The 26,207-nt window shown below is 36.9% G+C and overlaps 1 protein-coding gene across 1 annotated transcript; it reads left to right on the forward strand.

The window, feature by feature from the left end:
- The first annotated feature begins 672 nt into the window (after positions 1 to 672).
- LOC105380987 (circadian clock-controlled protein daywake) lies at positions 673 to 26,025 on the forward strand. Its single transcript, XM_038113247.2, has 6 exons — positions 673 to 869; positions 19,447 to 19,575; positions 19,955 to 20,045; positions 21,174 to 21,304; positions 23,845 to 24,000; positions 25,793 to 26,025. The coding sequence occupies exons 1-6, from the start codon at positions 800 to 802 to the stop codon at positions 25,957 to 25,959; spliced, it is 744 nt and encodes a 247-aa protein (XP_037969175.2). The 5' UTR covers positions 673 to 799; the 3' UTR covers positions 25,960 to 26,025.
- Positions 26,026 to 26,207: the final 182 nt, after the last annotated feature.

Consider the following 26,207-nt stretch of genomic DNA (forward strand, 5'->3'; position numbering starts at 1 on the left):
CCTTCAGCCAACATCCACTGGCCCTACTTCTGAATACGCATATTTCCTTCAGTCTCACACTACTAACTCTCAAATACAGCCGCTTAAACCCCACAATTGAGCAGCAATTAATAAAACAATTATCTTGAATACGTTACGCAATCACTGTAATAGACGACCTTTGGGAGTTCATCAAAACCCGGCCTATGTTTATAGTTTAGGCTTCAGGTACACAGCTGGCGAGGATTTCAGCTTTACATTATGATTGAAGTCTATCTAGGGTTCTAATGTAGAGCGACTTGTGTCCAGCAAAGAAATTTGGCGACGAAATATAAGGGTCAAGTAAACAGACCTCATCCAACTTGCAATCATAGGTTTTGAAAAGGAGACAATAATATGATGTCAAGCGATGTCGCTTGATGTCCCAGACATCGGGTACAGTTGCTCGACATTTGTCCCCTTTTTGGTAACCGACATTATACCAAACTCTTGATTGTTGATCTCAATTTGATTGTTTTGAGGTTATTGTTGTACTGAGAAACAGAACAGCGCAAGCGAGAAGTTCCGATACAAAATAGTTTTATCCGCAATTTAGCTAATACATTTTTAGCTTCGTGCGTCCGCGACGCAGTGAAACCTCAGCCTAACTCGCCGTATGTAACCGCGCCGTATAAAACAGACCTTGTGGACGCACCGTCTTTCCGTTTATTCGATATACACTTGAAGATTATCAGTCAGTTGCAGTCGGGTGTCGAAGGAACAAATACAAATATTTTCTTAATTGTCCGTGATAATTTTTACTAATATTTTTTTGGTCAAAATGCTGCAGCTTAGTGCTATTTTGTTTTTAGTTTTAGCTTTATGTCACAGTGCGTACGGGAAATTAGTGCGTGAGTACCTAATCATAATAATATACTTTTTTAACTTTATTTAAGAAATCTACTATTACTAACTTATTATTTATCATTACTTTTTGGTGGTTTGTTTTACTATAAGAAAACATTAAAATATAGGTACATTTACTTAATTCAATATTTTATTTCTATTTTATTAAATTGATGCGTGGGAAAATCTTCAATACTATTACATTGTATATAAATTTCTGAATATGTTCGAGTAATTAAGTCAGTTACAAACATCTATCAGTTTGTAGAAATAATAAAAACTAACGTAGGTAAGCGAATGGAACTGATTCAACATAATGTACACATCCGCAAGTTTCTAAGAATACACGCATCTTCGTTTCGTACTGTGAACATAAATACCGGCCATCCATAATAAGAATATAAAATACTTATTGTGCAATAAGGAGATTCTCCTAGTAACATCCTAACTATCCTATAATAATATTATAAATGCGAAAGTAATTGTGTCTGTCTGTTACTCTTTCACGCCAAAACTACAGAACGGATTAGAATGAAATTTGGCATACATATGGTCTAGACCCTGAGAAAGAACATAGGCTACATTTTATCCCGGAATACCCACGGGAAAAGTTTTTAAGGCGAAGCGAAGCTCGCGCGAGCAGCTAGTATCACATATTTTTGTCCTTATTATGTGTTTGAACTAGACAATATTTTCGCCATAAAAGAAAAGCATTGGTTCAGCGGTCCCAATGATGGCCCTGATTGGAATTCAAACCTAGGACCTTCGACCCAAGAGCCGGTGCTCTCCTCCATAGATAACCGCTTTGTTTCAATTGAACCATCGGAAACATAACCTCAAAGTCAAGGCCACTCCGCGCAAATGCACTCTCGGTTTCAATGACCTAATTGCTATAGAAATAATTATCAAAAATACCTCTCTATGTATTTTTGGGGATCCCTAAACCTGGGTGCAAAACACAATAGCCATCACTCAATCAATGTTTCGATCTTGGTCTATCAGAGCTTTGTATGATCTAACGAAAGAGATTTAAGTACATAGGTAATCTGTCACTTGACTTTGCTCTAATGCAGAAAGTTTCTACAAAATAAAAAGGAAGAACTAATCTATCCATGTGTCTATAACAGCTAAGGTTATAGTTTCCGGTGGGTCTTGTTGAACAATTTTTTCACAAAATTCATTATTATTTTTTATGACAGAACCTTGAACGTGTGCAGCGTATCAGCACGCACATTACGCACTTTCAATATAATTATATTAAAGTGAGTGTAATATGTGCTGTCATAGAAATTAATAGCAAGTTTTAAAGGCCCATTTAAGTGCAAGAGTTGAACTGGAATTAAGGAAGAAATTATAACCTTTGAGGTGGAGCGGCCCGAAAATCCAAAGTAGTAGGAATACAGATGACAGGCGGTTCTATTTCTACTCGTATGTCCAGCGAAACAGGATTAGTTACTGAAAAATCATTATTTATAAAATCCTTATTACTAAGATATAAGAGTGGATGAGGATTTTTAAGGACAGAGCGTTTTGGCGCTCCTTAAGACAGGCCAATATCTAGCAGCGGATGATTACGAGCTGATGATGATTATCGATCCTATCTTAATTGACTGTCTAGACCATCGGTAGTGCACGCCTAAGGGCGTCCAACGCTATGTTTGACTATTCTTGGTCTCCATTGGATAACTCGTCTCTCCAACCGTTACACGTTCATTATATAACTACGAATATTAGCAGCATTCAATATTATGACTTCATTCAAGATTCTCAACTTTGAAAGTGATCGGCATTGACACAGTCCAACCAGAATAAACACGAGAGCGTTAAACTTTGTAATTTTTTTTATCCCTAGGGGTTTCGAGTTTTATATTTTTGTTTCGTGAAAATTTCAGCATTTACATAATGATATTCAAATCTGCCCCATCCTGCGTAGCCTTTTCACAATTGAGTTTCATAGAATATGTTATTGTATTTGTTGGAATAAATTTACGAGGTAAAATTTTGTCGGTGTGCATGTGGGCATCATTGACCATACCTGAAATACCGAACTAAAAAATATAGAATAGAATAGATATAAAGTGTTTAATACACTAAGATTTATACTAATTAAAAGTATAGCTTATAATTCTCCTTTCTAGTGGATCGGGATGCTTGTTTTTTTAGCATTCGTACCTAGTCAGAATGTGTTCAGCAAATAACCATTAACTACATATAATTATTTACCTAGGTACTGACGCATTATATGTATAGGCATTAATTAACCAATATTTACGTTCAATAGATGCGTCTCATTATGGCCATAGGAAGTCATCTGGTGGTTGCAAGGTCTGTGGGTTTACCGTACCCAGATACATAATGGTTTCCAGCACTTTTTGTACATAATTCTTCTGTGTGCATACTAGGACCAGTGTGAAGTTGGCAGCCTAAAGTTAGCAGCCTAAGTGTAGGCGACCAAATTAAGAAGGTTACGATTTGTACCACACATATTATTCAAAATTAAGGCTAATTTCATATTACTAATAAATACAAATGTATTAAATAATTAAAATTTAAAACATCGAATGACAAAACCGCAAAATAAAAAGCAAAATAATTTTTTAAAAATCTATTCTCCATAAGTGGATGACGTTTCAACCACGAAGGAGTCGGAAAGCCACGACCAGACCTAGTTTAAATCGAAGGCTGGTTAAGTAACACCACCTGAAAGAAGTTTCATCAACATTGAAAGAGGATTACAGGTGTCAGTAAGAAGAAGAATGCTGAAATCTGGGGAAAAAATACATATTTCACAAAGTTTTTTAAAAATTTCAGCCGAAAATGTTGATAAGAACAATACGTCTGCTGGTTTATATGATCGGCAATGATGATAACTGAAAACTATTTTCATGATTTTCAGCTCACATGAGTACCTCTTCAGTTATAGGTAAATAGGTATTTAGCGGCCTAAGTCGAAATAATACACTCATACCCTCAGATACCCTAGAAGCAGGTAGAAAGCCACGACCAGACCTAGTTTAAATCGAAGGTTGGTTAAGTACCAAAAGCTGAAAGAAGTTTCATCAACATTGAAAGAGGATTACAGGTGCCTGTAAGAGGAAGAATGCTGAATTCTGGGGAAAAAATACATATTTCACAAAGTTTTTTAAAATTTTCAGCTGAAAACGCGCACAAAACCACAAGGTCTGGTGGTTAATATGATCGGCACTGATAATTGCTAAAAACAATTTTCAGGATTTTCAGCTCACATGAGTACCTTTCCAGTTATAGGTAAATAGGTATTTAGCAGCCTAAGTCGAAATATTACACTCATACCCTCAGATACCCAAGAAGCAGGTGGAAAGCCACGACCAGACCTAGTTTAAATCGAAGGTTGGTTATGTACCAACAGCTGAAAGAAGTTTCATTAACATTGAAAGAGGATTACAGGTGCCTGTAAGAAGAAGAATGCTGAATTCTGGGGAAAAATTAGACATTTCCCAAAGATTATTAAGATTTTAGGTGGAAATCCTCATGAATCCCCTAGAAGCAGGTGGAAAGCCACGACTAGACCTAGTTTAAATCGAAGGTTGGTTAATAACCAACAGCTGAAAGAAGTTTCATCAACATTGAAAGAGGATTACAGGTTCCTGTAAGAAGATGAATGCTGCATTCCGGGAAAAAAAATACACATTTAATAAAGTTTATTGACATTTTAGATGGAAACCCTCATGGATCCCCTAGAAGTAGTTGGAAAGCCACAACCAGACCTAGTTTAAATCAAAGGCTGGTTAAGTACCAACAGCTGAAAGAAGTTTCATCAACATTGAAAGAGGATTACAGGTGTCAGTAAGAAGAAGAATGCTGAAATCTGGGGAAAAAATACATATTTCAGAAAGTTTTTTAAAATTTTCAGCTGAAAATGCTGATAAGACCACAACGTCTGCTAGTTTTTATGATCGGCACTGATGATTGCTGAAATCCATTTTCAGGATTTTCAGCTCACATGAGTACCTCTTCAGTTATAGGTAAATAGGTATTTAGCGGCCTAAGTCGAAATATTACTTTTATACCCTCAGATACCCAAGAAGCAGGTGGAAAGCCACGACCAGACCTAGTCTCAATCGAAGGTTGGTTATGTACAAACAGCTGAAAGAAGTTTCATCAACATTGAAAGAGGATTACAGGTGTCAGTAAGTGGAAGAATGCTGAATTCTGGGGAAAAAATACATATTTCACAAAGTTTTTTAAAATTTTCAGCTGAAAATGCAGATAAAACCAATACGTCTGCTGGTTTATATGATCGGCAATGATGATCACTGAAAACCAATTTCAGGATTTTCAGCTCAAATGAGTACCTCTTCAGTTATAGGTAAATAGGTATTTAGCGGCCTAAGTCGAAATATTACACTCATACCCTCAGATACCCAAGAAGCAGGTGGAAAGCCACGACCAGACCTAGTTTAAATCGAAGGTTGGTTATGTACCAACAGCTGAAAGATGTTTTATTAACATTGAAAGAGGATTACAGGTGCCTGTAAGAAGAAGAATGCTGAATTCTGGGGAAAAAATAGACATTTCCCAAAGTTTATTGAGATTTTAGGTGGAAATCCTCATGAATCCCCTAGAAGCAGGTGGAAAGCCACGACTAGACCTAGTTTAAATCAAAGGCTGGTTAATAACCAACAGCTGAAAGAAGTTTCATCAACATTGAAAGAGGATTACAGGTGTCAGTAAGAAGAAGAATGCTGAAATCTGGGGAAAAAATACATATTTCAGAAAGTTTTTTAAAATTTTCAGCTTAAAATGCTGATAAGACCACAACGTCTGCTAGTTTTTATGATCGGCACTGATGATTGCTGAAAACCGTTTTCAGGATTTTCAGCTCACATGAGTACCTCTTCAGTTATAGGTAAATAGGTATTTAGCGGCCTAAGTCGAAATATTACTTTTATACCCTCAGATACCCAAGAAGCAGGTAGAAAGCCACGACCAGACCTAGTCTCAATCGAAAGTTGGTTATGTACAAACAGCTGAAAGAAGTTTCATCAACATTGAAAGAGGATAACAGGTGTCAGTAAGTGGAAGAATGCTGAATTCTGGGGAAAAAATACATATTTCACAAAGTTTTTTAAAATTTTCAGCTGAAAATGCAGATAAAACCAATACGTCTGCTGGTTTATATGATCGGCAATGATGATCACTGAAAACCATTTTCAGGATTTTCAGCTCACATGAGTACCTCTTCAGTTATAGGTAAAAAGGTATTTAGCGGCCTAAGTCGAAATATTACACTCATACCCTCAGATACCCAAGAAGCAGGTGGAAAGCCACGACCAGACCTAGTTTAAATCGAAGGTTGGTTATGTACCAACAGCTGAAAGAAGTTTTATTAACATTGAAAGAGGATTACAGGTGCCTGTAAGAAGAAGAATGCTGAATTCTGGGGAAAAAATAGACATTTCCCAAAGTTTATTGAGATTTTAGGTGGAAATCCTCATGAATCCCCTAGAAGCAGGTGGAAAGCCACGACTAGACCTAGTTTAAATCAAAGGTTGGTTAATAACCAACAGCTGAAAGAAGTTTCATCTACATTGAAAGAGGATTACAGGTTTCTGTAAGAAGATGAATGCTGAATTCCGGGAAAATAATACATATTTTATAAAGTTTATTGACATTTTAGATGGAAACCCTCATGGATCCCCTAGAAGTAGTTGGAAAGCCACGACCAGACCTAGTTTAAATCAAAGGCTGGTTAAGTACCAACAGTTGAAAGAAGTTTCATCAACATTGAAAGAGGATTACAGGTGTCAGTAAGAAGAAGAATGCTGAAATCTGGGGATAAAATACATATTTCAGAAAGTTTTTTAAAATTTTCAGCTGAAAATGCTGATAAGACCACAACGTCTGCAAGTTTTTATGATCGGCACTGATGATTGCTGAAAACCATTTTCAGGATTTTCAACTCACATGAGTACCTCTTCAGTTATAGGTAAATAGGTATTTAGCGGCCTAAGTCAAAATGTTACACTCATACCCTCAGATACTCAAGAAGCAGGTGGAAAGCCACGACCAGATCTAGTTTAAATCGAAGGTTGGTTATGTACCAACAGCTGAAAGAAGTTTCATTAACATTGAAAGAGGATTACAGTTGCCTGTAAGAAGAAGAATGCTGAATTCTGGGGAAAAAATAGACATTTCCCAAAGTTTATTGAGATTTTAGGTGGAAATCCTCATGAATCCCCTAGAAGCAGGTGGAAAGCCACGACTAGACCTAGTTTAAATCAAAGGTTGGTTAATAACCAACAGCTGAAAGAAGTTTTATTAACATTGAAAGAGGATTACAGGTTCCTGTAAGAAGATGAATGCTGAATTCCGGGAAAAAAAAATACATATTTAATAAAGTTTATTGACATTTTAGATGGGAACCCTCATGGATCCCCTAGAAGTAGTTGGAAAGCCACAACCAGACCTAGTTTAAATCAAAGGCTGGTTAAGTACCAACAGCTGAAAGAAGTTTCATCAACATTGAAAGAGGATTACAGGTGTCAGTAAGAAGAAGAATGCTGAAATCTGGGGAAAAAATACATATTTCAGAAAGTTTTTTAAAATTTCCAGCTGAAAATGCTGATAAGAACACAACGTCTGCTAGTTTTTATGATTGGCACTAATGATTGCTGAAAACCATTTTCAGGATTTTCAACTCACATGAGTACCTCTTCAGTTATAGGTAAATAGGTATTTAGCGGCCTAAGTCAAAATGTTACACTCATACCCTCTGATACCCAAGAAGCAGGTGGAAAGCCACAACCAGACCTAGTTTAAATCGAAGGTTGGTTATGTACCAACAGCTGAAAGAAGTTTCATTAACATTGAAAGAGGATTACAGGTGCCTGTAAGAAGAAGAATGCTGAATTCTGGGGAAAAAATAGACATTTCCCAAAGTTTATTGACATTTTAGATGGAAACCCTCATGGATCCCCTAGAAGTAGTTGGAAAGCCACGACCAGACCTAAATTAAATCAAAGGCTGGTTAAGTACCAACAGCTGAAAGAAGTTTCATCAACATTGAAAGAGGATTACAGGTGTCAGTAAGAAGAAGAATGCTGAATTCTGGGGAAAAAATAGACATTTCCCAAAGTTTATTGAGATTTTAGGTGGAAATCCTCATGAATCCCCTAGAAGCAGGTGGAAAGCCACAACTAGACCTAGTTTAAATCGAAGGTTGGTTAATAACCAACAGCTGAAAGATGTTTCATCAACATTGAAAGAGGATTACAGGTTCCTGTAAGAAGATGAATGCTGAATTCCGGGAAAAAAAATACATATTTAATAAAGTTTTTGACATTTTAGATGGAAACCCTCATGGATCCCCTAGAAGTAGTTGGAAAGCCACGACCAGACCTAGTTTAAATCAAAGGCTGGTTAAGTACCAACAGCTGAAAGAAGTTTCATCAACATTGAAAGAGGATTACAGGTGTCAGTAAGAAGAAGAATGCTGAAATCTGGGGAAAAATACATATTTCACAAAGTTTTTTAAAATTTTCAGCTGAAAATGCAGATAAAACCAATACGTTTGCTGGTTCATATGATCCGCAATGATGATCACTGAAAACCGTTTTCAGGATTTTCAGCTCACATGAGTACCTCTTCAGTTATAGGTAAATAGATATTTAGCGGCCTAAGTCGAAATATTACTTTTATACCCTCAGATACCCAAGAAGCAGGTGGAAAGCCACGACCAGACCTAGTCTCAATCGAAGGTTGGTTATGTACAAACATCTGAAAGAAGTTTCATCAACATTGAAAGAGGATTACAGGTGTCAGTAAGTGGAAGAATGCTGAATTCTGGGGAAAAAATACATATTTCACAAAGTTTTTTAAAATTTTCAGCTGAAAATGCAGATAAAACCAATACGTTTGCATGTTTTTATGATCGGCCCTGATGATTGCTGAAAATCATTTTCAGGATTTTCAGCTCACATGAGTACCTCTTCAGTTATAGGTAAATAGGTATTTAGCGGCCTAAGTCGAAATATTACACTCATACCCTCAGATACCCTAGAAGAAGGTGGAAAGCCACGACCAGTCCTAGTTTAAATCGAAGGTTGATTAAGTACCAACAGCTGAAAGAAGTTTCATCCACATTGAAAGAGAATTACAGGTTCCTGTAAGAAGATGAAAGCTGAATTCTGGGGAAAAAATAGACATTTCCCAAAGTTTATTGAGATTTTAGGTGGAAATTCTCATGAATCCCCTAGAAGCAGGTGGAAAGCCACGACTAGACTAACCAGCCACTTAACCAGCCTTTGATTTAAACTAGGTCTGGTCGTGGCTTTCCAACTACTTCTAGGGGATCCATGAGGGTTTCCATCTAAAATGTCAAAAACTTTATTAAATACGTATTTTTTTTCCCGGAATTCAGCATTCATCTTCTTACAGGAACCTGTAATCCTCTTTCAATGTTGATGAAACATCTTTCAGCTGTTGGTTATTAACCAACCTTCGATTTAAACTAGGTCTAGATGTGGCTTTCCACCTGCTTCTAGGGGATTCATGAGGATTTCCACCTAAAATCTCAATAAACTTTGGGAAATGTCTATTTTTTCCCCGGAATCCAGCATTCTTCTTCTTACAGGCACCTGTAATCCTCTTTTAATGTTGATGAAACGTCTTTCAGCTGTTGGTTATTAACCAATCTTCGATTTAAACTAGGTCTAGTTGTGGCTTTCCACCTGCTTCTAGGGGATTCATGAGGATTTCCACCTAAAATCTCAATAAACTTTGGGAAATGTCTATTTTTTCCCCAGAATTCAGCATTCTTCTTCTTACAGGCACCTGTAATCCTCTTTCAATGTTAATGAAACTTCTTTCAGCTGTTGGTACATAACCAACCTTCGATTTAAACTAGGTCTGGTTGTGGCTTCCCACCTGCTTCTTGGGTATCAGAGGGTATGAGTGTAACATTTTGACTTAGGCCGCTAAATACCTATTTACCTATAACTGAAGAGGTACTCATGTGAGCTGAAAATCCTGAAAATGGTTTTCAGCAATCATCAGGGCCGATCATAAAAACTAGCAGACGTTGTGGTCTTATCAGCATTTTCAGCTGAAAATTTTAAAAAACTTTCTGAAATATGTATTTTTTCCCCAGATTTCAGCATTCTTCTTCTTACTGACACCTGTAATCCTCTTTCAATGTTGATGAAACTTCTTTCAGCTGTTGGTATTTAACCAGCCTTTGATTTAAACTAGGTCTGGTCGTGGCTTTCCAACTACTTCTAGGGGATCCATGAGGGTTTCCATCTAAAATATCAATAAACTTTATTAAATGTGTATTTTTTTCCCGGAATTCAGCATTCATCATCTTACAGGAACCTGTAATCCTCTTTCAATGTTGATGAAACTTCTTTCAGCTGTTGGTTATTAACCAACCTTCGATTTAAACTAGGTCTAGTTGTGGCTTTCCACCTGCTTCTAGGGGATTCATGAGGATTTCCACCTAAAATCTCAATAAACTTTGGGAAATGTCTATTTTTTCCCCAGAATTCAGCATTCTTCTTCTTACAGGCACCTGTAATCCTCTTTCAATGTTAATGAAACTTCTTTCAGCTGTTGGTACATAACCAACCTTCGATTTAAACTAGGTCTGGTCGTGGCTTTCTACCTGCTTCTTGTGTATCTGAGGGTATGAGTGTAATATTTCGACTTAGGCCGCTAAATACCTATTTACCTATAACTGTAGAGGTACTCATGTGAGCTGAAAATCCTGAAAATAGTTTTCAGTGATCATTATTGCCGATCATATAAACCAGCAGACGTTTTGGTTTTATCTGCATTTTCAGCTGAAAATTTTAAAAAACTTTGTGAAATATGTATTTTTTCCCCAGAATTCAGCATTCTTCCACTTACTGACACCTGTAATCCTCTTTCAATGTTGATGAAACTTCTTTCAGATGTTTGTACATAACCAACCTTCGATTGAGACTAGGTCTGGTCGTGGCTTTCCACCTGCTTCTTGGGTATCTGAGGGTATAAAAGTAATATTTCGACTTAGGCCGCTAAATACCTATTTACCTATAACTGAAGAGGTACTCATGTGAGCTGAAAATCCTGAAAATGGATTTCAGAAATCATCAGTGCCGATCATAAAAACTAGCAGACGTTGTGGTCTTATCAGCATTTTCAGCTGAAAATTTTAAAAAACTATATGAAATATGTATTTTTTCCCCAGATTTCAGCATTCTTCCACTTACTGACACCTGTAATCCTCTTTCAATGTTGATGAAACTTCTTTCAGATGTTTGTACATAACCAACCTTCGATTGAGACTAGGTCTGGTCGTGGCTTTCCACCTGCTTCTTGGGTATCTGAGGGTATAAAAGTAATATTTCGACTTAGGCCGCTAAATACCTATTTACCTATAACTGAAGAGGTACTCATGTGAGCTGAAAATCCCGAAAATTGATTTCAGCAATCATCAATGCCGATCATAAAAACTAGCAGACGTTGTGGTCTTATCAGCATTTTCAGCTGAAAATTTTAAAAAACTATATGAAATATGTATTTTTCCCCAGATTTCAGCATTCTTCTTCTTACTGACACCTGTAATCCTCTTTCAATGTTGATGAAACTTCTTTCAGCTGTTAGTACTTAACCAGCCTTTGATTTAAACTAGGTCTGGTCGTGGCTTTCCAACTACTTCTAGGGGATCCATGAGGGTTTCCATCTAAAATGTCAATAAACTTTATTAAATGTTATTTTTTTTTCCCGGAATTCAGCATTCATCTTCTTACAAGAACCTGTAATCCTCTTTCAATGTGGATGAAGCTTCTTTCAGCTGTTGGTACTTAACCAACCTTCGATTTAAACTAGGTCTGGTCGTGGCTTTCCACCTGCTTCTAGGGTATCTGAGGGTATGAGTGTAATATTTCGACTTAGGCCGCTAAATACCTATTTACCTATAACTGAAGAGGTACTCATGTGAGCTGAAAATCCTGAAAATCGATTTCAGTGATAATCATTTCCGATCATATAAACCAGCAGACGTATTGGTTTTATCTGCATTTTCAACTGAAAATTTTAAAAAACTTTGTGAAATATGTATTTTTCCCCAGAATTCAGCATTCTTCCACTTACTGACACCTGTAATCCTCTTTCAATGTTGATGAAACTTCTTTCAGATGTTTGTACATAACCAATCTTCGATTTAAACTAGGTCTGGTCGTGGCTTTCCACCTGCTTCTAGGGTATCTGAGGGTATGAGTGTAATATTTCGACTTAGGCCGCTAAATACCTATTTACCTATAACTGAAGAGGTACTCATGTGAGCTGAAAATCCTGAAAATGGTTTTCAGCAATCATCAGGGCCGATCATAAAAACTAGCAGACGTTGTGGTCTTATCAGCATTTTCAGCTGAAAATTTTAAAAAACTTTCTGAAATATGTATTTTTTCCCCAGATTTCAGCATTCTTCTTCTTACTGACACCTGTAATCCTCTTTCAATGTTGTTGAAGCTTCTTTCAGCTGTTGGTACTTAACCAGCCTTTGATTTAAACTAGGTCTGGTCGTGGCTTTCCAACTACTTCTAGGGGATCCATGAGGGTTTCCATCTAAAATATCAATAAACTTTATTAAATGTGTATTTTTTTTCCCGGAATTCAGCATTCATCATCTTACAGGAACCTGTAATCCTCTTTCAATGTTGATGAAACTTCTTTCAGCTGTTGGTTATTAACCAACCTTCGATTTAAACTAGGTCTAGTCGTGGCTTTCCACCTGCTTCTAGGGGATTCATGAGAATTTCCACCTAAAATCTCAATAAACTTTGGGAAATGTCTATTTTTTCCCCAGAATTCAGCTTTCATCTTCTTACAGGAACCTGTAATCCTCTTTCAATGTGGATGAAACTTCTTTCAGCTGTTGGTACTTAATCAACCTTCGATTTAAACTAGGTCTGGTCGTGGCTTTCCACCTGCTTCTAGGGTATCTGAGGGTATGAGTGTAATATTTCGACTTAGGCCGCTAAATACCTATTTACCTATAACTGAAGAGGTACTCATGTGAGCTGAAAATCCTGAAAATAGTTTTCAGTGATCATTATTGCCGATCATATAAACCAGCAGACGTATTGGTTTTATCTGCATTTTCAGCTGAAAATTTTAAAAAACTTTGTGAAATATGTTTTTTTCCCCAGAATTCAGCATTCTTCCACTTACTGACACCTGTAATCCTCTTTCAATGTTGATGAAACTTCTTTCAGATGTTTGTACATAACCAACCTTCGATTGAGACTAGGTCTGGTCGTGGCTTTCCACCTGCTTCTTGGGTATCTGAGGGTATAAAAGTAATATTTCGACTTAGGCCGCATAATACCTATTTACCTATAACTGAATAGGTACTCATGTGAGCTGAAAATCCTGAAAATGGATTTCAGCAATCATCAGTGCCGATCATAAAAACTAGCAGACGTTGTGGTCTTATCAGCATTTTCAGCTGAAAATTTTAAAAAACTATATGAAATATGTATTTTTTCCCCAGATTTCAGCATTCTTCTTCTTACTGACACCTGTAATCCTCTTTCAATGTTGATGAAACTTCTTTCAGCTGTTGGTACTTAACCAGCCTTTGATTTAAACTAGGTCTGGTCGTGGCTTTTCTACTACTTCTAGGGGATCCATGAGGGTTTCCATCTAAAATGTCAATAAACTTTATTAAATGTGTATGTATTTTTTTTCCCGGAATTCAGCATTCATCTCCTTACTGGAACCTGTAATCCTCTTTCAATGTGGATGAAACTTCTTTCAGCTGTTGGTACTTAACCAGCCTTTGATTTAAACTAGGTCTGGTCGTGGCTTTCCAACTACTTCTAGGGGATCCATGAGGGTTTCCATCTAAAATGTCAATAAACTTTATTAAATGTTATTTTTTTTTCCCGGAATTCAGCATTCATCTTCTTACAAGAACCTGTAATCCTCTTTCAATGTGGATGAAGCTTCTTTCAGCTGTTGGTACTTAACCAACCTTCGATTTAAACTAGGTCTGGTCGTGGCTTTCCACCTGCTTCTAGGGTATCTGAGGGTATGAGTGTAATATTTCGACTTAGGCCGCTAAATACCTATTTACCTATAACTGAAGAGGTACTCATGTGAGCTGAAAATCCTGAAAATGGTTTTCAGTGATAATCATTTCCGATCATATAAACCAGCAGACGTATTGGTTTTATCTGCATTTTCAGCTGAAAATTTTAAAAAACTTTGTGAAATATGTATTTTTTCCCCAGAATTCAGCATTCTTCCACTTACTGACACCTGTAATCCTCTTTCAATGTTGATGAAACTTCTTTCAGATGTTTGTACATAACCAATCTTCGATTTAAACTAGGTCTGATCGTGGCTTTCCACCTGCTTCTAGGGTATCTGAGGGTATGAGTGTAATATTTCGACTTAGGCCGCTAAATACCTATTTACCTATAACTGAAGAGGTACTCATGTGAGCTGAAAATCCTGAAAATGGTTTTCAGCAATCATCAGGGCCGATCATAAAAACTAGCAGACGTTGTGGTCTTATCAGCATTTTCAGCTGAAAATTTTAAAAAACTTTCTGAAATATGTATTTTTTCCCCAGATTTCAGCATTCTTCTTCTTACTGACACCTGTAATCCTCTTTCAATGTTGATGAAACTTCTTTCAGCTGTTGGTACTTAACCAGCCTTTGATTTAAACTAGGTCTGGTCGTGGCTTTCCAACTACTTCTAGGGGATCCATGAGGGTTTCCATCTAAAATATCAATAAACTTTATTAAATGTGTATTTTTTTTCCCGGAATTCAGCATTCATCATCTTACAGGAACCTGTAATCCTCTTTCAATGTTGATGAAACTTCTTTCAGCTGTTGGTACTTAACCAGCCTTTGATTTAAACTAGGTCTAGTCGTGGCTTTCCACCTGCTTCTAGGGGATTCATGAGAATTTCCACCTAAAATCTCAATAAACTTTGGGAAATGTCTATTTTTTCCCCAGAATTCAGCTTTCATCTTCTTACAGGAACCTGTAATCCTCTTTCAATGTGGATGAAACTTCTTTCAGCTGTTGGTACTTAATCAACCTTCGATTTAAACTAGGTCTGGTCGTGGCTTTCCACCTGCTTCTAGGGTATCTGAGGGTATGAGTGTAATATTTCGACTTAGGCCGCTAAATACCTATTTACCTATAACTGAAGAGGTACTCATGTGAGCTGAAAATCCTGAAAATAGTTTTCAGTGATCATTATTGCCGATCATATAAACCAGCAGACGTATTGGTTTTATCTGCATTTTCAGCTGAAAATTTTAAAAAACTTTGTGAAATATGTATTTTTCCCCAGAATTCAGCATTCTTCCACTTACTGACACCTGTAATCCTCTTTCAATGTTGATGAAACTTCTTTCAGATGTTTGTACATAACCAACCTTCGATTGAGACTAGGTCTGGTCGTGGCTTTCCACCTGCTTCTTGGGTATCTGAGGGTATAAAAGTAATATTTCGACTTAGGCCGCTAAATACCTATTTACCTATAACTGAATAGGTACTCATGTGAGCTGAAAATCCTGAAAATGGATTTCAGCAATCATCAGTGCTGATCATAAAAACTAGCAGACGTTGTGGTCTTATCAGCATTTTCAGCTGAAAATTTTAAAAAACTATATGAAATATGTATTTTTTCCCCAGATTTCAGCATTCTTCTTCTTACTGACACCTGTAATCCTCTTTCAATGTTGATGAAACTTCTTTCAGCTGTTGGTACTTAACCAGCCTTTGATTTAAACTAGGTCTGGTCGTGGCTTTTCTACTACTTCTAGGGGATCCATGAGGGTTTCCATCTAAAATGTCAATAAACTTTATTAAATTTGTATGTATTTTTTTTCCCGGAATTCAGCATTCATCTCCTTACTGGAACCTGTAATCCTCTTTCAATGTGGATGAAACTTCTTTCAGCTGTTGGTACTTAACCAGCCTTTGATTTAAACTAGGTCTGGTCGTGGCTTTCCAACTACTTCTAGGGGATCCATGAGGGTTTCCATCTAAAATGTCAATAAACTTTATTAAATGTTATTTTTTTTTCCCGGAATTCAGCATTCATCTTCTTACAAGAACCTGTAATCCTCTTTCAATGTGGATGAAGCTTCTTTCAGCTGTTGGTACTTAACCAACCTTCGATTTAAACTAGGTCTGGTCGTGGCTTTCCACCTGCTTCTAGGGTATCTGAGGGTATGAGTGTAATATTTCGACTTAGGCCGCTAAATACCTATTTACCTATAACTGAAGAGGTACTCATGTGAGCTGAAAATCCTGAAAATGGTTTTCAGTGATAATCATTTCCGATCATATAAACCAGCAGACGTATTGGTTTTATCTGCATTTTCAGCTGAAAATTTTAAAAAACTTTGTGAAATATGTATTTTTTCCCCAGAATTCAGCATTCTTCCACTTACTGACACCTGTAATCCTCTTTCAATGTTGATGAAACTTCTTTCAGATGTTTGTACATAACCAATCTTCGATTTAAACTAGGTCTGGTCGTGGCTTTCCACCTGCTTCTAGGGTATCTGAGGGTATGAGTGTAATATTTCGACTTAGGCCGCTAAATACCTATTTACCTATAACTGAAGAGGTACTCATGTGAGCTGAAAATCCTGAAAATGGTTTTCAGCAATCATCAGGGCCGATCATAAAAACTAGCAGACGTTGTGGTCTTATCAGCATTTTCAGCTGAAAATTTTAAAAAACTTTCTGAAATATGTATTTTTTCCCCAGATTTCAGCATTCTTCTTCTTACTGACACCTGTAATCCTCTTTCAATGTTGATGAAACTTCTTTCAGCTGTTGGTACTTAACCAGCCTTTGATTTAAACTAGGTCTGGTCGTGGCTTTTCTACTACTTCTAGGGGATCCATGAGGGTTTCCATCTAAAATATCAATAAACTTTATTAAATGTGTATTTTTTTTCCCGGAATTCAGCATTCATCATCTTACAGGAACCTGTAATCCTCTTTCAATGTTGATGAAACTTCTTTCAGCTGTTGGTTATTAACCAACCTTCGATTTAAACTAGGTCTAGTCGTGGCTTTCCACCTGCTTCTAGGGGATTCATGAGAATTTCCACCTAAAATCTCAATAAACTTTGGGAAATGTCTATTTTTTCCCCAGAATTCAGCTTTCATCTTCTTACAGGAACCTGTAATCCTCTTTCAATGTGGATGAAACTTCTTTCAGCTGTTGGTACTTAATCAACCTTCGATTTAAACTAGGTCTGGTCGTGGCTTTCCACCTGCTTCTAGGGTATCTGAGGGTATAAGTGTAATATTTCGACTTAGGCCGCTAAATACCTATTTACCTATAACTGAAGAGGTACTCATGTGAGCTGAAAATCCTGAAAATAGTTTTCAGTGATCATTATTGCCGATCATATAAACCAGCAGACGTATTGGTTTTATCTGCATTTTCAGCTGAAAATTTTAAAAAACTTTGTGAAATATGTATTTTTCCCCAGAATTCAGCATTCTTCCACTTACTGACACCTGTAATCCTCTTTCAATGTTGATGAAACTTCTTTCAGATGTTTGTACATAACCAACCTTCGATTGAGACTAGGTCTGGTCGTGGCTTTCCACCTGCTTCTTGGGTATCTGAGGGTATAAAAGTAATATTTCGACTTAGGCCGCTAATTACCTATTTACCTATAACTGAAGAGGTACTCATGTGAGCTGAAAATCCTGAAAATGGATTTCAGCAACCATCAGTGCCGATCATAAAAACTAGCAGACGTTGTGGTCTTATCAGCATTTTCAGCTGAAAATTTTAAAAAACTATATGAAATATGTATTTTTTCCCCAGATTTCAGCATTCTTCTTCTTACTGACACCTGTAATCCTCTTTCAATGTTGATGAAACTTCTTTCAGCTGTTGGTACTTAACCAGCCTTTGATTTAAACTAGGTCTGGTCGTGGCTTTCCAACTACTTCTAGGGGATCCATGAGGGTTTCCATCTAAAATGTCAATAAACTTTATTAAATGTGTATGTATTTTTTTTCCCGGAATTCAGCATTCATCTTCTTACTGGAACGTGTAATCCTCTTTCAATGTGGATGAAACTTCTTTCAGCTGTTGGTACTTAACCAGCCTTTGATTTAAACTAGGTCTGGTCGTGGCTTTCCAACTACTTCTAGGGGATCCATGAGGGTTTCCATCTAAAATGTCAATAAACTTTATTAAATGTTATTTTTTTTTCCCGGAATTCAGCATTCATCTTCTTACAAGAACCTGTAATCCTCTTTCAATGTGGATGAAACTTCTTTCAGCTGTTGGTACTTAACCAACCTTCGATTTAAACTAGGTCTGGTCGTGGCTTTCCACCTGCTTCTAGGGTATCTGAGGGTATGAGTGTAATATTTCAACTTAGGCCGCTAAATACCTATTTACCTATAACTGAAGAGGTACTCATGTGAGCTGAAAATCCTGAAAATGATTTTCAGTAATCATCATTGCCGATCATAAAAACTAGCAGACGTTGTGGTCTTTCATGCATTTTCGGCTGAAATTTTTAAAAAACTTTGTGAAATATGTATTTTTTCCCCAGATTTCAGCATTCTTCTTCTTACTGACACCTGTAATCCTCTTTCAATGTTGATGAAACTTCTTTCAAGTGGTGTTACTTAACCAGCCTTCGATTTAAACTAGGTCTGGTCGTGGCTTTCCGACTCCTTCGTGGTTGAAACGTCATCCACTTATGGAGAATAGATTTTTAAAAAATTATTTTGCTTTTTATTTTGCGGTTTTGTCATTTGATGTTTTAAATTTTCATTATTTAATATATTTGTATTTATTAGTAATATGAAATTAGCCTTAATTTTGAATAATATGTGTGGTACAAATCGTAACCTACTTAATTTGGTCGCCTACACTTAGGCTGCTAACTTTAGGCTGCCAACTTCACACTGGTCATACTAGGTACTTACTCGTAGTAAGACATATAACATTATTTTATTATACAAGTGTCATAAATAAATAATAACTACAGTGACATTCACAATCAAAGTCAAAATTACAGCACAGCTATCTTACTAAACTATTTTTATATGACATAGGTACTTTGGTACTAACTAATAATGAAACTTTTTCGGTGATGTACTCGTAAGTTTTATAATCCTATTTGTAATGATCCTTCATAATAAATACATAGGTACTTATACATCATTAGCAAAAAATAAAAAGATCTTTCATTCGCTCTAAAGCCAAGGCAAAGGCCATGTACTTTGAAATGAATGCATTTTTCACCTTCAGAAGTCAGATTAATCGGCTGAACGAATTTGAATAATTTCTTAAACCATATTAGAATCTATTTGGTTTTTTTTTTAAATAGATCCATTGGTATATATTCAATTGATGTAAATCATTTGTGCCTAAGATACTCGTAGAAGATATAGTATGCGATCCGAACATAATAGGAAAAATTTAATCGTTCCGAGTTTCCGACCTCGATGGCTATTAGGACATAAGCCTAAAAAGCCACACTGCAAAACTACGGCTTTCATCCATCAGCCAACTAAACCATCCCATCCTACTTCCAGCGGACTTCATCCACCCGTGCAATGCGACGACCCGGGAATGCCTGGTGCGGTCCACGCAGGACGCCATCCCGGACTTTGTGCGAGGCATGCCGGACCTGGGGGTGCCCTCTCTGGACCCCTTCGTCATAGGTAAATATTCCGAAAGCAATAAACGATGTAATAATAGAGGGAGGCCTTTGCCGTAAAGCACACCGAAATCAGATACATTCTGTAACTGCATGCGTGTAAATAGTAGTATAAGATTTTTTAAAAGGAATGGAATTTATAAGATTGGCAGATTTCATTTTGTTACTAATTGTAAGTTTTCGGAAATAAAAAGCTATATTATTATATAGAATAAACGGTACCCCGAGATACCGGCAAAGCCTGGTTCAGGGGCCCCTGTTCTTTTTCTGATTTTCCATTTTGAAAACTACTTTTTGGTATGTAAAATAAGCTTGTAATTTTAGTTATAATGTGTTTTTTTTGTGCAAATAAATAAACATATTTTTTATTATTATTATTATAGAGAAGCTGGCCATCCCGCTGACGGGGCTCAAGGTCACGTTCTACCAGGGCAAGGTGTCCGGGTTTCGGAAGTGTATCGTGGATAATGTTATGTGAGTTACTGTTTTTTTTTATGGTGAAGAGTTTATAAAGTATACTTTGTGGGTATGTATGTGTGTATGTGTTTATATTATTAAATTTTTGGCCCTTTGATAACTATAAGTAAGTAGCTATAATTATATTTCTGATATTTAATTACGAATGATGTCCAAGAAGAAAATTATAGATATCAAGCAGGATTCTGGCCCCCTATTGCAAACTTGTTTTCACAACGATTTTTAGAGTCAAATAGTATTGAATCTCTATTGAATAGAGGGTACACCCGAGTCCGCGTTGTTCTATGATTGAATATGACACTAATTTATAATATACAGTAAAATTAATGTTACTTCGTTGTGACTTCGCGAAAACCTCACTGAACTTAGTCATTTATAATCCAGTCAAGATTCAGAAGATTCCATCAGTGATAAAAAAATACTAACAGTGAAGATGAGTAAAACTTAACTATGAATAAAGTAAACAAAAAATCATAAGATTTTTTTGTATATGGATTTATGTTTTAACACACATACCGCCGCTAACAAACTTACAATGTATGCTAATAACAAAGAAAAAACAAGCGATTCCGGTTAAGTACTATAGAATTTAATAGCATTGTTCAAGTCATAATTAGTAACTAAATAAAATACTCGTGGTAGTGAATGAAAATAATCATAGTAAATATTTTTTCATAGCAGTCCGAATAAGCACTAGAGCGGTGCTGATATTTGTCAAGGGCTAACTGGGATCTTCACTGTGAACCGGGAGAACACTAGTTTCTAAAACACCCCCAATCATCATCACGTGCCCACTGCTGGGGGTGATGATGATTGGGAGTCTCCTTTCAATGAAGGAAGAGTTTTAGGCTGTAGTTCACCACGCTGGTTTTTGGACTTCCAATGCTTTAACTTATTTCTCCAACATATTTGTTCACTTATCATCAATTATATCATTCATCATTGTCATTATAATCATTATCAGCCAATAATCACCCATTGCTGGACATAGACCTCTCCCAAGGAGCGCCACAACACTCGGTCCTCGGTCCTCATCCAGCCACTACTGGCTACCCGCCTCATAAGGTCAACGATCCAACGGGCAGGAGGGCGATTCATCATTGATCTTCATTTATTTCCTTCCAGATCGGAGCTAGAAAAGCGCCACTTCGTGCTGGAGTTCCACTGCAACCTGACCATCCGCGGGCAGTACACCGCCGTCGGCCGGATACTGCTGTTCCCCATCAACGGGGAGGGAGACGCCAAGGTCAAACTTAGTGAGTACAGATTTACTGTCTATTCTTTGTCTTAGTATTGAAGTATGAATACTGCACGAAAGAGTCTCATCAAAAGACTTGTCATAATGTGTGCCTATCGTAAAAAAATTGTCAATTTTCAGATTCAATATTTATTAATTTTGACAGTAATAACTTCGTCAATACCATTTCGATATGACTTCGCGATAGGGCCCCTGTTCCTTACATACGTCCGAATGTTTTCTGGGCAGTCAGTAACTGATCTGATGGCATTTTCCCAATCCTTCTTCAACAGTATTTATGTTTGTCATAAGAGCTTTATATCACTGACACGATAAGAAGAAGAATAACTATGAATCCTAAAATGTTTGCTGTTGTTTACGCCCTTGACGCAATGGAATTTATAGATAACAAATGATGTGATGATCGGTAGAGTCATGACCTACACTAACCAGTTAGAATGGATATATCCAGTCGTGTTACTTGTATGGGAAAGAAGGAAGCAGGTAGGTAGTGTAGAATCTACAATATCCAACCTAATAGACTTAATTACCTTTTATAGAGTTAACCATATTTTATTAATTATATTTCCGATTAGTTTTATACCGGCAAGGTACTACTCATAATATTCAGAAAAAAATAATTTAGTCCGGTATCGAAAACCAACCAACTTTGATGTAAGTTCCTCATACAGTTTCCAGAAGCCGCAAAAAGGACCCTCAACTTCTTTATTTTGATCTGTATCAAAAAAAACATCGAATTCCTATGAATTTTCCTGTTCACCTCAAAGTGTGCGTCGAAGTATGCCAAACATTACAGCCGAATAGTTAGTCGGAATAGTAAGCAGGGAAAAGTTAAGTGCGCGCGCGCACGCGAGGTCACTCTGAGACGATGTCTGACTCTATACAGGGTGTTGCAAAAAGGGTATACTAAGCCGAAACCTACATGTGCAGCATGGTATGTCTAAGCCCGAAAATGAAATCCGAATTTGAGAATTCGCGAAAAAAAAAAATCATTTTCCATAGAAACTCTGTTGGTCACGTGACCTTAACTATGGTTTTTTTTTTTTCGTGATTTTCCAAATTCTGATTTCAGTTTCGGTCTTAGATATAACATGCTGCACATGTAGGATTCGGCTTAGTATACCAATTTTGCAACACCCTGTATAACGAAGAACTAAGTTTCGGAGCGCTCTGCTGCGCGAGACACGACTCTACCTTGTTGTATTAAACATGCCGATTGCACAACAGCTCTCGTTTGCTTGTTTTTCGTCAGTATAGAGTAGCCTTCTTGGCCAGTGATCACTTCGGACACAGAATTTCAATATTAGGACAAGATCTTTAAAGGCCTTAGTTTTTTTGTGGTAGTATCTATCGAATACCCAAACTCTATGTTAGGTGCTGGTTGAAATACCTCTTTGAACTGAAAGCCTCTATCTATGCAATATGAGGAAGACCATGGTTAATGTTGTGGTGCTTCATGAGGTCCGTTCGTCAGTGGACGTGTATTGGTGATGATTTCCTAACTATTTTCCCTTGAACCTAATGTGGTAAATGTCCTCAGCTATCGTAGGTTATGTCCCTTAGAAGGATAATATCAAAGGGTCGATTTCACAATGTTCTAGTAGATGACCCGATTACATCATTGACTGCACATGTTAGTGTTAAGGAGTACCTTCCTACTAAACATTACTACCACCAAACATTGTCCCACTAGACATAGACCTAAGACCTAGAAGAAGACTTTCCTGATCAAGCAAAGACTTTACACTTCCGAGTGGAGGAAAGAATAATGATGTGATTACCGGATTCAGCTCTGCTTCCGAAACACACGCTATTTGACCTTAAATACAAACAACACACTTCCAGTAAAGCACGTGACTCCCAAATCATTCATTCCACTATTGATTGATCCATCCGCATAGGTTTCTCCAACCCTCCTAGCGGATTCCTATTCTCACGTAATATGCGTGCATGATTATGATTACTATTTTACGCAGTGGCGCCTTATTCAGGAAACCTCAGCGTTTCCTGAATACTCACTGTGGATTTTGGAGCGCATCGCTACTGAACTCTTGAACAATGATGATGTAAAATAAATTCACAATCGCTTTAGAAACATTGAGTTATCGTGAATAACATACCAGCACGTGATTTTGCGGAAATGTACATGCACATTATACGTTTACACATCCTATAGTTTTTTAATTGTTTGTAGTAGTGATTATGAGGATTAAGTACAGCGACTGAGTAAATATACCTAATATGTATTAGGAAGGATGAGGAATCTTTAATACCTACCTTAAGAGTGATTAATGGTCTAATTTGAGTGTCTGTTTAATACCGAACAAAATGTTATGATGACTTTGATGTTATTCCTTAACTATTTTATTGAAGTCATTCCTCCACCCAAGAGATCGCTTTTAGTAATAAGGCCGCATATTCCCTTTTTGTGTTTTGCTGTCATTAAAGCAATATTCAATTCTATTCTTATTCCTAGATTGTAAATTCGCAGTTTAATTTGTTATTTGTTAAAACTAACATCCATCTCTTATTTCACAGCAAACCTGCGTATGAAAGTGGACCTTAACACCAAGTACTACAAGGATGATAATGGTTTGGACCACTTCGGAATCAAAGACTACAAATATTCCTTCGACTACGGAGACCGAGTGTCCTTTGACCTGAAGAACCTTTTCAAGGAGAGCAAAGAATTGAGTAAGTTGATTATCATTATAATTTTAAACATTATCTGAAAATAAACATCCAATTCTGGAATCTGGATATACATAGCGCAATGGTGCGCCACAACTCATATCATAGGATACTGGCCTGCTCATCTTATACCAGCTTAGTCAAGTAATACCAGCCACCAGCTACCATACCACAACCTTGCTAATGTGTCATTAGCAACTAACAATCAGCAGTGTCGCTCGCCTGTCAAACATCTGTCAGATCCATACAAGTTTCGTCAGATTTGGCAAGCGAGTGACGCTGCGCTGCTTGGGGATTGTTGAGTGCTAATGTTCGGTGGTGCTAACCCCGCAGGTTGAAGGTTCCCAGGGAGTCCCACGATCTGATTCTCTTAAAATGATTTATCCGCAACGGCCTGGAATTTAAGACGCTAACGTCAAATATTTATACCTGCTATGCAATCAACATTTAGTTTAGAATTTAACCGTACTAACTTATGTAGATAATTACACCGCTCCGTATGTTCAGGCCTTGGGAATAGATGATTCTCGAAAGTAGGTGAATAAGGTCTGCAGTATACGCTTCTATAGGTCAATGACCCCGCTCAGTATTAGCTGAGCTCACCTTGAGGGTTTGACGGGAATAAGCCGATTGATTTAAAAGTAGCTGAAGGGTCACTCTAGGTAATGAAAAACTAAGTTTCCGAGCGCTGCTGGGCTAACCTATAATAAGGCTAATTTTTATTTTTTTTTCTCAAATTTAATATTTCCATTTCATAATTTTAATTCAATTTTAATGTGATGTAAGTAATAGTTAATTATGTTTTTATTTGATATATGAATATGTAATTGATTGTTATACTTAGAATGTTTAATTTTAAGATTTAGATTTAATATTAAATTTCAAATACAATGTAAATTGTTACTGAATAAATACAATACAATACAATAACCACGACTCTATCTCGTTGAATTAAAACAACCGACTATATTACTAACAGCTCTGGTTCTAGCTCGTACCTACGTTTCTATTGAGGTAGAGTGACCTTCCTGTAATCTTATTAGTTAATACTCCGTTCTGTCGCCTGTATTGAGTGAATGCTGGAATTGGTGAAAACTATTTTGCATAATTACGTTGACACTGAAAGTACTAATTAGGGCACTGTAGTAGAGATTTTTTGTTTCATGAATTTGTTTTAAAATATGTAGGTATAATTAATTATGTATGTTCTTATATTAGTGATCGATCAGCTTTGCCCGCATATGATAAGATTAGCCTTTAGGATCCTAAGATAGACTAGGCCTCTATCTGTGGATAGGTTGACCCGCATTCTATCAACATTAGTACTTGATAGATTACTATGTAAAAGTGACTGTTTGCAAAGTAATTTTGCCTGAATTTCATACAAAAAATTATAAATGAGCGCGTAGGTTATTGGTTAGAAGCAGTAAAACAAAACCGTTTCTTCTTACTGAAACACGTAAGGTACAACTAAAATACCGTCATCATCAATATGTTTACGTAAGGTCGCGACCCACAGGTTGAAAAACACCGCTATATATGCTCCAGGCTGAATCCAGACACTACTACCTAGCAAAGTACATATCTAATGCACTTACCTCTACTATTGTAAATTCGTTGTCTTTACCATGGGCATCGTCTTCCCCAAATTTTCCTTACAAACGGCCAGTTTTCACTATAAACACACACATTTAAAAGAACAACAAGTTGTACACGAAAAATAACCTAAAAGCTGCCACTTTTTCTCCCTTAATTTAACATACCTATATAATATAATATATATCTTATTCCCCAGGCTCAACAGTGTTAGAATTCCTGAACCAGAACTGGAGGACGGTGGCCGAGGAGTTTGGGAAGCCCATAGTGGACTACGCGGTGGAACTGGCCATCAGAACCATAGAGAAATTCTTCATTGCAGTACCCTACCATGAGTTGATCAACGTGCCCATACCTAAGTATTAGAATAAGGCCTAGTTTAGTGTTAGCCGTAAGGTTAGGTTAAATAAATGTGTTTTTATTTTTTTGTTAGAGGTTTGTTTTACTTCCTCTAATAAAATTAATGTACAACGAAAAGCGGGTGACTAGCTAGCTAGTCACCTCAGACAACCCCATCGATGATCATTTTTTAATTATCGCCAGATTAAGACAGGTCCTTAGGTGTACAGCACACTTGACACTTGACCACTTTTTACACTTAGGTATTATAATCT

Source organism: Plutella xylostella, chromosome 23, assembly GCF_932276165.1.
Source record: "Plutella xylostella chromosome 23, ilPluXylo3.1, whole genome shotgun sequence".
NCBI classification, from domain to species: domain Eukaryota; kingdom Metazoa; phylum Arthropoda; class Insecta; order Lepidoptera; family Plutellidae; genus Plutella; species Plutella xylostella.

Bases quoted from the DNA above. Each gene is read 5' to 3' on its own strand.
- LOC105380987 (XM_038113247.2), top strand. From the start codon at position 800: ATGCTGCAGCTTAGTGCTATTTTGTTTTTAGTTTTAGCTTTATGTCAC. The intron at 21,305-23,844 runs GTGAGTACAGAT...CTTATTTCACAG, and splicing joins AGACGCCAAGGTCAAACTTA to CAAACCTGCGTATGAAAGTG. The intron at 24,001-25,792 runs GTAAGTTGATTA...CTTATTCCCCAG, and splicing joins CAAGGAGAGCAAAGAATTGA to GCTCAACAGTGTTAGAATTC.